The following is a 12,312-nucleotide window of genomic DNA, read 5'->3' as shown; positions in this document are numbered from 1 at the left end:
GCCATTTGGGAAGCTGCCGTCAAGTGTCACTTTTAGCTTGGTTCTGAGGAGGGACTTGTCATTCATGTTCCTGAACAATACCTGCGATTGAGACGGGGGAAAGAAAACGTACACTTGAGTCCCCGTGTAGCTCAGTTGGTAGAGCATGGCGTTTGCAACGCCAGGGTTGTGGGTTCGTTTCCCACGGGGGGCCAGTATGAAAATGTATGCACTCACTAACTGTAAGTCGCTCTGGATAAGAGCGTCTGCTAAATGACTAAAATGTCAATTTAAAAAAAACTTTAGATACGGTAAGTTGTCCCCCCCCCCCCTTGACAGAGTGAGTCTCTCTGTCTCTCCCCCCACCTCACAGAGTGAGTTCCCTCCCCCCCTTGACAGAGGGAGTCCCCCCCTCCACCCCATGACAGAGGGAGTCCCCCCCCCCTCCCCCCATGACAGAGGGAGTCCCCCCCCCCTCCCCCCATGACAGAGGGAGTCCCCCCCCCCTCCCCCCATGACAGAGGGAGTCCCCCCCCTCCCCCCATGACAGAGGGAGTCCCCTCCTCCCCCCCATGACAGAGGGAGTCCCCCCCCTCCCCCCATGACAGAGGGAGTCCCCTCCTCCCCCCCATGAGAGGGAGTCCCCCCTCCTTGAGAGAGAGGGAGAGGAGGGAAAGAGTGACTCAATAAGAGGGTGCATGTGAATACAGGAAGTGGACAGGACTGCTGTCTCCCTCCGCCCAATACAACTCAGTGCATGACCAGAGGACTACGATACCCAACGACCACCACAGACATGACATCACCAGGAAGTGTAGTTGTGTAGAGTTGGTTGGTGCATCATCCTCCAAAAAAAAAAGTCTTAAAAACACCTGGGTTGAAATGGTAAGTCAAACCCACGTCCACAAATAAACACCACCGTTTATTAGCGATATTTTCAAAATGTTTGTAATTTTTTTGCATTTTTTTCTTGTTATTTTTACATGAACCCGACACGGATAGATAGATTCACAAGGACAGGACGTTTCTAGAAAATGTTTACACCCACACCCACCTGCTCTCTTAAGTCTTTTTAATCCGTTTCATTTAGTAATTAATTTATTAATGAATGGCCTGCCTTCAAGACACTGCCATGACAACCAGGGGAGAGAAGCTACTGTCCCAAACACACAAGACAGTCCATTCTAGCGCGTAGCATAGGGTGAAGAAGGGTGGTTAGGGGTCAGAGGTCAGAGCTAGGAGTGGTGCTATAGGTAAATCTCGTAGATATCGTCCAGCTCTTCGTGAAACAAGTCCCATTCGTCCTCCGAGTCGGTGACGTCTTCGTCGGTCCCTGCAGCGAGGAGCATGAGGAGCATCTCGCTCAGTTCAAAGGTCACCATCTCCTCGTCCTCGTTGTCGAAGGAGTCGCTGCTGTTCTCCCGCTCTTCAAACAGCTCCCACAGGGGCGTCCTCCTCGAGTTCTGGAGGGGAGAGGAGAACAGTACTATTAAAAACTGGAATTAGTTTTGGTATTACGAAAGCAGAACAGGAAGCGTTACAATATGGCTGAGAAACTTCCGGAACATTTGAAAAATGTCCAAAATGACAGATCGTTGTCTGTTAACATTTGAACCCCATGGAACTTCTGGACCATATGAAAAATGTCCAAAATGACAGATCGTTGTCTGTTAACATTTGAACCCCATGGAACTTCTGGACCATATGAAAAATGTCCAAAATGACAGATCGTTGTCTGTTAACATTTGAACCCCATGGAACTTCTGGACCATATGAAAAATGTCCAAAATGACAGATCGTTGTCTGTTAACGTTTGAACCCCATGGAACTTCTGGACCATATGAAAACATTTCCAAAATGACAGATCGTTGTCTGTTAACGTATGAACCCCAGGTCAAAACAGGCTCAATCCATTTCTGACAGAAAGGACGTGTGTCGGAGCGCCGCTCCACCTTACCCTGTTCCTGCCGTTGGAACCCGACTGTCTTCTCTGCGGCTGAGGCTCCTCCAGCCGTCCGTCAGGGAAGGCGTGTTTGTAGAAGCAGTTGGAGCCAAACGGACAGGTGCCACGACCCTGGTCGAAGTACCGACAGGCTTTAGTCCTGCGGGACACAGACAGAGAGACAGGCCCAGTCAGCAGAGGACAGTGATTATTACAGATAAAACACAGAGCCGACTAGTCCATCTGTGTCCTCTACACAACGTGTTCCATCCTCCTGAGAAGGCTCATGGTAAGACCGGTCAACTGTTCTCTCTGCTGCCGCACGGGCAAGCGGTACCGGAGCGCCAAGTCTAGGTCCAAAAGGCTCCTCAACAGCTTCTACCCCCAAGCCATAAGACTGCTGAACAATTAAATCAAAAATGGCTACCCGGACTATTTACATTGACAACCCCCCCTGCTACTCGGCGTTAATTATCTATGCAGTCACTTTAACCCCATGCCATCCTGCCACCAGTACATAGCTTACCCCATGCCATCAGTACATAGCTTACCCCATGCCATCAGTACATAGCTTACCCCATGCCATCAGTACATAGCTTACCCCATGCCATCAGTACATAGCTTACCCCATGCCACCAGCACATAGCTTACCCCATGCCACCAGCACATAGCTTACCCCATGCCACCAGCACATAGCTTACCCCATGCCACCAGCACATAGCTTACCCCATGCCACCAGTACATAGCTTACCCCATGCCATCAGTACATAGCTTACCCCATGCCATCAGTACATAGCTTACCCCATGCCACCAGTACATAGCTTACCCCATGCCATCAGTACATAGCTTACCCCATGCCACCAGTACATAGCTTACCCCATGCCACCAGTACATAGCTTACCCCATGCCACCAGTACATATCTTACCCCATGCCACCAGTACATATCTTACCCCATGCCACCAGTCCATAGCTTACCCCATGCCATCAGCACATAGCTTACCCCATGCCATCAGTACATAGCTTACCCCATGCCATCAGTACATAGCTTACCCCATGCCATCAGTACATAGCTTACCCCATGCCATCAGTACATAGCTTACCCCATGCCATCAGTACATAGCTTACCCCATGCCATCAGTACATAGCTTACCCCATGCCATCCTATCATCAGTACATAGCTTACCCCATGCCACCAGTACATAGCTTACCCCATGCCATCCTATCATCAGTACATAGCTTACCCCATGCCATCAGTACATAGCTTACCCCATGCCATCAGTACATAGCTTACCCCATGCCATCAGTACATAGCTTACCCCATGCCACCAGTCCATAGCTTACCCCATGCCACCAGTCCATAGCTTACCCCATGCCATCAGTACATAGCTTACCCCATGCCATCAGTACATAGCTTACCCCATGCCATCAGCACATAGCTTACCCCATGCCACCAGTACATAGCTTACCCCATGCCATCAGTACATAGCTTACCCCATGCCATCAGTACATAGCTTACCCCATGCCATCAGTACATAGCTTACCCCATGCCATCCTATCATCAGTACATAGTTTACCCCATGCCACCAGTACATAGCTTACCCCATGCCATCCTATCATCAGTACATAGCTTACCCCATGCCATCAGTACATAGCTTACCCCATGCCATCAGTACATAGCTTACCCCATGCCACCAGTCCATAGCTTACCCCATGCCACCAGTACATAGCTTACCCCATGCCATCAGTACATAGCTTACCCCATGCCATCAGCACATAGCTTACCCCATGCCACCAGCACATAGCTTACCCCATGCCACCAGTACATAGCTTACCCCATGCCATCAGTACATAGCTTACCCCATGCCATCAGTACATAGCTTACCCCATGCCATCAGTACATAGCTTACCCCATGCCATCAGTACATAGCTTACCCCATGCCATCAGTACATAGCTTACCCCATGCCACCAGTACATAGCTTACCCCATGCCATCCTTGTATTTCTGTATCAGTTTCTGCTTGTCTTCCTTGTCCTCCACCCAGTACTCACTGGGGATGACGAAGTTGGACGTGATCCGACACTCTGGACAGGACCTGGGAAGAGAGAGGTTTAGTTGGATAAGGTCAAAACAAGTGAAAAAAAACATAGCTTGTGTCTGACAGTAGGGACCATAGCTCGTCCGTCTCGGACACGCGAGGGGACTCGTCCGTCTCGGACACGCGAGGGGACTCGTCCGTCTCGGACACGCGAGGGGACTCGTCCGTCTCGGACACGCGAGGGGACTCGTCCGTCTCGGACACGCGAGGGGACTCGTCCGTCTCGGACACGCGAGGGGACTCGTCCGTCTCGGACACGCGAGGGGACTCGTCCGGCTCGGGCACGCGAGGGGGCTCGTCCGGCTCGGACACGCGAGGGGACTCGTCCGGCTCGGACACGCGAGGGGGCTCGTCCGGCTCGGACACGCGAGGGGGCTCGTCCGGCTCGGACACGCGAGGGGACTCGTCCGTCTCCGACACGCGAGGGGACTCGTCCGTCTCCGACACGCGAGGGGACTCGTCCGTCTCCGACACGCGAGGGGACTCGTCCGTCTCCGACACGCGAGGGGACTCGTCCGTCTCCGACACGCGAGGGGACTCGTCCGTCTCCGACACGCGAGGGGACTCGTCCGTCTCCGACACGCGAGGGGACACGTCCGTCTCCGACACGCGAGGGGACTCGTCCGTCTCCGACACGCGAGGGGACATTGCTTGTCTGTATCTGTCCCTGGTTTCAAAGAACCAAGAAGCCCCCCCTCACCACAACCCCGGTTAGACCTAAACTGTGTCCACTGCCTTAACTGACCTCTCACGTGTATCAGACACCAGTCATACGTAAAAGGCGCCCTCCATTCTGAGGGACTCCCAGCATCCCTCGTTTCATGATTTCTGTTCGTTTTCCTCAGAGCGCAGATACCGGCTCCCTACATGTCAAACTGACAGGTGTAAACTGTCCTTCACGTCAGCTGCTATAATCTTCCTCAATAAACTGTAGAAGTATATAGTCTCATCTTCCTCAATAAGCTGTAGTAGTATATAGTCTATCATCTTCCTCAATAAGCTGTAGTAGTATATAGTAGTCCAGTCTACATATTGCTGTATATCCTGCTTTGGTTTTCTGGTCTATATTTATTGTCATGTGTTCATAGTATTTTCTCCTACATGCTGCTAAATGAATTGGCCCCTCAGGATACTAAGGCCTACTCCAGTTCCTTACTTGATGATCTTGCTCTCGAACGTCTTGGCGCTCCTCCACTTGCGGATGCACTTGAGGCAGTAGCAGTGGCAGCAGTTGGACAGGATGCCGAATCGTCTCTCGCTGGGGTTGGCCTTCTCAAACACCACCTCCATGCACACACCGCACTGCATGTCCTTACTGCGCTGGATGGCAAACGAGATCTCCATGTCCTTCTCATGGGCCTCCATGCAAGCCTGAGGGGAATAATACAGGTGTAGCTAACCGCTATAATGCATTATGAAGCCTGAGGGGGAATAATACAGGTGTAGCTAACCGCTATAATGCATTATGAAGCCTGAGGGGAATAATACAGGTGTAGCTAACCGCTATAATGCATTATGAAGCCTGAGGGGAATAATACAGGTGTAGCTAACCGCTATAATGCATTATGAAGCCTGAGGGGGAATAATACAGGTGTAGCTAACCGCTATAATGCATTATGAAGCCTGAGGGGAATAATACAGGTGTAGCTAACCGCTATAATGCATTATGAAGCCTGAGGGGAATAATACAGGTGTAGCTAACCGCTATAATGCATTATGAAGCCTGAGGGGAATAATACAGGTGTAGCTAACCGCTATAATGCATTATGAAGCCTGAGGGGAATAATACAGGTGTAGCTAACCGCTATAATGCATTATGAAGCCTGAGGGGAATAATACAGGTGTAGCTAACCGCTATAATGCATTATGAAGCCTGAGGGGAATAATACAGGTGTAGCTAACCGCTATAATGCATTATGACGCCTGAGGGGAATAATACAGGTGTAGCTAACCGCTATAATGCATTATGAAGCCTGAGGGGAATAATACAGGTGTAGCTAACCGCTATAATGCATTATGAAGCCTGAGGGGAATAATACAGGTGTAGCTAACCGCTATAATGCATTATGAAGCCTGAGGGGAATAATACAGGTGTAGCTAACCGCTATAATGCATTATGAAGCCTGAGGGGAATAATACAGGTGTAGCTAACCGCTATAATGCATTATGAAGCCTGAGGGGAATAATACAGGTGTAGCTAACCGCTATAATGCATTATGAAGCCTGAGGGGAATAATACAGGTGTAGCTAACCGCTATAATGCATTATGACGCCTGAGGGGAATAATACAGGTGTAGCTAACCGCTATAATGCATTATGAAGCCTGAGGGGAATAATACAGGTGTAGCTAACCGCTATAATGCATTATGAAGCCTGAGGGGAATAATACAGGTGTAGCTAACCGCTATAATGCATTATGAAGCCTGAGGGGAATAATACAGGTGTAGCTAACCGCTATAATGCATTATGAAGCCTGAGGGGAATAATACAGGTGTAGCTAACCACTATAATGCATTATGAAGCCTGAGGGGAATAATACAGGTGTAGCTAACCACTATAATGCATTATGAAGCCTGAGGGGAATAATACAGGTGTAGCTAACCACTATAATGCATTATGAAGCCTGAGGGGAATAATACAGGTGTAGTTAACCATTATAATGCATTATGAAGCCTGAGGGGAAACCAAAACAAGTTAAGTTAACCACCAGAAACTTCCACATTTATGAACAACATCAGGAAACCGTCACAGGGCAGTTGACCATTTCCAATGACTTGATCATTGTTTTATGAAATAAGTGTCTCAATTCTGGAACACTGATACTTTGTATTGTATAAATCCAGTATATGACAGTAAAACAAGGAGACTGAGTACCACACACACCCTACTGATGTTAAATCAGACCGCTCCACCTGTGAGGTGTTAGGATGACCGTATCTTTGTTGGACCTTGGTGTGTTCTGATCGCTGGGCCTGTGTGTCGACAGGGCCATTACCTTGGCGTGTTCTGATCGCTGGGTGTGTGTGTGTGTCGACAGGGCCATTACCTTGGTGTGTTCTGATCGCTGGGCGTGTGTGTCGACAGGGCCATTACCTTGGTGTGTTCTGATCGCTGGGCGTGTGTGTCGACAGGGCCATTACCTTGGTGTGTTCTGATCGCTGGGCGTGTGTGTCGACAGGGCCATTACCTTGGTGTGTTCTGATCGCTGGGCCTGTGTGTCGACAGGGCCATTACCTTGGTGTGTTCTGATCGCTGGGCCTGTGTGTCGACAGGGCCATTACCTTGGTGTGTTCTGATCGCTGGGCGTGTGTGTCGACAGGGCCATTACCTTGGTGTGTTCTGATCGCTGGGCCTGTGTGTGTGTGTGTCGACAGGGCCATTACCTTGGCGTGTTCTGATCGCTGGGCGTGTGTGTCGACAGGGCCATTACCTTGGTGTGTTCTGATCGCTGGGCGTGTGTGTGTGTGTGTCGACAGGGCCATTACCTTGGTGTGTTCTGATCGCTGGGCCTGTGTGTCGACAGGGCCATTACCTTGGTGTGTTCTGATCGCTGGGCGTGTGTGTGTCGACAGGGCCATTACCTTGGTGTGTTCTGATCGCTGGGCGTGTGTGTGTGTGTCGACAGGGCCATTACCTTGGTGTGTTCTGATCGCTGGGCGTGTGTGTCGACAGGGCCATTACCTTGGTGTGTTCTGATCGCTGGGTGTGTGTGTGTGTGTCGACAGGGCCATTACCTTGGTGTGTTCTGATCGCTGGGCGTGTGTGTGTGTCGACAGGGCCATTACCTTGGTGTGTTCTGATCGCTGGGCGTGTGTGTGTGTCGACAGGGCCATTACCTTGGTGTGTTCTGATCGCTGGGCGCGTGTGTGTGTGTCGACAGGGCCATTACCTTGGTGTGTTCTGATCGCTGGGCGTGTGTGTCGACAGGGCCATTACCTTGGTGTGTTCTGATCGCTGGGCCTGTGTGTCGACAGGGCCATTACCTTGGTGTGTTCTGATCGCTGGGCGTGTGTCGACAGGGCCATTACCTTGGTGTGTTCTGATCGCTGGGCGTGTGTGTGTGTCGACAGGGCCATTACCTTGGTGTGTTCTGATCGCTGGGCGTGTGTGTGTGTCGACAGGGCCATTACCTTGGTGTGTTCTGATCGCTGGGCGTGTGTCGACAGGGCCATTACCTTGGCGTGTTCTGATCGCTGGGCGTGTGTGTGTGTGTCGACAGGGCCATTACCTTGGTGTGTTCTGATCGCTGGGCGTGTGTGTCGACAGGGCCATTACCTTGGTGTGTTCTGATCGCTGGGCCTGTGTGTCGACAGGGCCATTACCTTGGTGTGTTCTGATCGCTGGGCGTGTGTGTCGACAGGGCCATTACCTTGGTGTGTTCTGATCGCTGGGCGTGTGTGTCGACAGGGCCATTACCTTGGTGTGTTCTGATCGCTGGGCGTGTGTGTGTGTCGACAGGGCCATTACCTTGGTGTGTTCTGATCGCTGGGCGTGTGTGTCGACAGGGCCATTACCTTGGTGTGTTCTGATCGCTGGGCCTGTGTGTGTGTGTGTCGACAGGGCCATTACCTTGGTGTGTTCTGATCGCTGGGCGTGTGTGTCGACAGGGCCATTACCTTGGTGTGTTCTGATCGCTGGGCGTGTGTGTCGACAGGGCCATTACCTTGGTGTGTTCTGATCGCTGGGCGTGTGTGTCGACAGGGCCATTACCTTGGTGTGTTCTGATCGCTGGGCCTGTGTGTCGACAGGGCCATTACCTTGGTGTGTTCTGATCGCTGGGTGTGTGTGTCGACAGGGCCATTACCTTGGTGTGTTCTGATCGCTGGGCGTGTGTGTCGACAGGGCCATTACCTTGGTGTGTTCTGATCGCTGGGCGTGTGTGTCGACAGGGCCATTACCTTGGTGTGTTCTGATCGCTGGGCATCGTTGGAGGGATGGAGCACCTGCAGGCCGCACATGTCACACACGTCACCATGGAGATAGGCACAGTTGAGTCCGTAGCGACACTCCCCCATGGCGGCGTAGGGGCACAGAGTCTTCCTCAACTCCTTATCGTCTACCGCTGGGTCTTTCTCTGGCGCCATCAGAGGACCCACCCCCACCCCCGGCCCCTCAGACTTCACTGGGTCTGATGGGGGGAGGGGAAAGAGAGGTGCGAGACAGGAGAAGAGAGAGGAGAGGTGGGAGAGAGGAGAGGTGAGAGAGAGAGAGAGAAGAGGTGGGAGAGAGAGAGAGAGAGAGAGAGAGAGAGAGAAGAGGTGGGAGAGAGGAGAGGTGAGAGAGAGAGAGAGGTGGGAGAGAGAGAGAGGTGGGAGAGAGAGAGAGGTGAGAGAGAGAGAGAGAGAGAGAGAGAGAGAGAGAGAGAGAGAGAGAGAGGTGAGGTGAGGTGAGGTGAGGTGAGGTGGGAGAGAGAGAGAGAGAGAGAGAGAGAGAGGTGAGATCCGGACACACACAGACACATGGAAACATTCAATGACTTGGCTCCTACAAATGTTGTCATTCATTTACCTCATTGGTCTGGTGGTCTATAAACCAACTTGTAAATAAAGATGCTAAAATGCCCCAAAAGGAAATCTCTCTCTGTCTCTCTTCTCCCTCACTGTCACTCACACACTCTCTCTTCCCCCTCACTGTCACTCACACTCTCTCTCTCTCCTCCCTCACTGTCACCCTACCCTACCCTACTCTACAAGACAAAGGCACCTGTTCAGTGAGAGACTGGATTGGGGAGCAGCCAAACAGAAAGGGGATGCTGTGTATTCCCAAATTGCACCCCATTTCCTATATAGTGCCCTACTTTTGACCAGTGCCCATACATGGGCCAAAAGTTCTGCACTATATTGGGGGGGGGGGGGGCATTTGGGCTGCAACCAGGGAGAGGAGCAGCTCTGTACTGGGCTACTCTGTGGTTGAGCAGCTCTGTACTGGGCTACTCTGTGGTTGAGCAGCTCTGTACTGGGCTACTCTGTGGTTGAACAGCTCTGTACGGGGCTACTCTGTGGTTGAGCAGCTCTGTACGGGGCTACTCTGTGGTTGAACAGCTCTGTACGGGGCTACTCTGTGGTTGAGCAGCTCTGTACGGGGCTACTCTGTGGTTGAGCAGCTCTGTACGGGGCTACTCTGTGGTTGAACAGCTCTGTACGGGGCTACTCTGTGGTTGAGCAGCTCTGTACTGGGCTACTCTGTGGTTGAGCAGCTCTGTACTGGCCTACTCTGTGGTTGAGCAGCTCTGTACGGGGCTACTCTGTGATTGAACAGCTCTGTACGGGGCTACTCTGTGGTTGAGCAGCTCTGTACGGGGCTACTCTGGTTGAGCAGCTCTGTACGGGGCTACTCTGTGGTTGAGCAGCTCTGTACTGGGCTACTCTGTGGTTGAGCAGCTCTGTGGTTGAGCAGCTCTGTACTGGGCTACTCTGTGGTTGAGCAGCTCTGTACTGGGCTACTCTGTGGTTGAGCAGCTCTGTACGGGGCTACTCTGTGGTTGAGCAGCTCTGTACGGGGCTACTCTGTGATTGAGCAGCTCTGTCCTGGGCTACTCTGTGGTAGAGCATCTCTGTACTGGGCTACTCTGTGGTTGAGCAGCTCTGTACTGGGCTACTCTGTGGTTGAGCAGCTCTGTACTGGGCTACTCTGTGGTTGAGCAGCTCTGTACTGGGCTACTCTGTGGTTGAGCAGCTCTGTGCTGGGCTACTCTGTGGTTGAGGTCACTGAGGATGCTAGATGAAAATGCTGTCTACTTGTAACAACCAGAGCATCTACAGGGGGACTCTGACCAGGGGATAGACAACGCTGTTAGGGCTCAGACACAGAATAATACAGGTTGATGGACAGCCAATGCGGCAGTCAACGTGGCAGTCAACGTGGCAGTCAACGTCTTTCAACATTCCACTAACTCCCATTCAGTAGCTGGCCACACCAGAAAAAAAACATTTAAACATTGGACATTATTTTATTTTGGACTTCACTGGGAGTATATCATCGAAAACGAGTTATTATTGGCAGATTTAATGAGCTTGTAGGAACTATAGCTGCTACATGAAGTGGCTGTGTCTTATTGACTTCGGTCACTTACAGTACATCATAGTCCACCCCATAGGGAGACAGAGGGGCAGACAGGAAGACCGCTACAGTACATCAAGTCCACCCTATAGGGAGACAGAGGGACAGACAGGAAGACCGCTACAGTACATCAAGTCCACCCCATAGGGAGACAGAGGGACAGACAGGAAGACCGCTACAGTACATCAAGTCCACCCTATAGGGAGACAGAGGGGCAGACAGAAAGACCGCTACATTCAAAATCATCCCCCAAAAAGATTTTCTTTCACACTGTGTCTGGCCACGTGGCAGAAGTTGGCAGCGACTGGCACTGTTGGCATATCAGTGGCTCTGGACACTCACTCACCCTAACCGCAAGCTAAGGATACCACCTGGCAGGCTGGCACAAACTCACCCTGTCCGCAGTTGGGCTAGCCTAAGGACACCATCTGAGTCCCAAATGGCACCCTATTCCCTATACACTAAGTGTACAAAAACATTAGGAACACCTGCTCTATCCATGATCAAAATTGCAATATATGTGCAATCAATATTCTTTGACACTCCATTAATACTAAACACTACACTATGGGACCTCCTCCAATGAGATGCGTTAGACTCCGTTCATTCACTCTCTACCTGCACAGAGGATGCTGACCAATCACAAGCGGGCTCTCACTCTCTGCATGGCATGCACATGTTGGCCAATCACAAGTGTTCCCGCTTAGAGCGCGCAGTTAGATGCTGGTCAGGACTGAAAAGGTGACCCTCCGTGTCTGTGAGGACTGAAAGGTGACCCTCCGTGTCTGTGAGGACTGAAAGGTGACCCTCCGTTTCTGTGAGGACTGAAAAGGTGACCCTCCGTGTCTGTGACGACTGAAAGGTGACCCTCCGTGTCTGTGAGGACTGAAAGGTGACCCTCCGTGTCTGTGAGGACTGAAAGGTGACCCTCCGTGTCTGTGAGGACTGCTAATAGTGTTAATGAGAACGTCTATTTGGTGCCAAAGAAGGGTGCATCTTTAGAGGTATGGCAGTATTTCAGCGCATCTTCAGAGGTATGGCAGTATTTCGGCACATCTTCAGAGGTATGGCAGTATTTCAACACATCTTCAGAGGTATGGCAGTATTTCAGCTCATCTTCAGAGGTATGGCAGTATTTCGGCTCATCTTCAGAGGTATGGCAGTATTTCAACACATCTTCAGAGGTATGGCAGTATTTCAGCACATCTTCAGAGGTATGGCAGTATTTCGGCTCA

The 12,312-nt window shown here is 51.3% G+C and overlaps 1 protein-coding gene across 1 annotated transcript in view; it reads right to left on the bottom strand.

The window, feature by feature from the left end:
- Nucleotides 1-888: 888 nt before the first annotated feature.
- LOC311126155 (putative E3 ubiquitin-protein ligase makorin-1) overlaps nt 889-12,312 on the bottom strand; it is a 33,001-nt gene continuing 21,577 nt past the window's right edge. The window contains exons 4-8 of the mRNA XM_084200174.1: nt 8,917-9,146; nt 5,175-5,389; nt 3,905-4,015; nt 1,937-2,081; nt 889-1,442 (exon numbers count right to left, since the gene is read on the bottom strand). Coding sequence (XP_084056300.1) covers nt 1,227-1,442; nt 1,937-2,081; nt 3,905-4,015; nt 5,175-5,389; nt 8,917-9,146 — 917 coding nt within the window. The 3' untranslated portion in view covers nt 889-1,226. The remainder of the gene's footprint in view (nt 1,443-1,936; nt 2,082-3,904; nt 4,016-5,174; nt 5,390-8,916; nt 9,147-12,312) is intronic.

This window comes from Coregonus lavaretus (assembly GCF_964263955.1).
Source record: "Coregonus lavaretus genome assembly, contig: HAP1_SCAFFOLD_296, whole genome shotgun sequence".
In the NCBI taxonomy this organism is placed as follows: Eukaryota; Metazoa; Chordata; class Actinopteri; order Salmoniformes; family Salmonidae; genus Coregonus; species Coregonus lavaretus.
The sequence above is the reverse complement of the archived record's forward strand: the minus strand, read 5'-3'. Positions and strand labels throughout refer to the sequence as shown.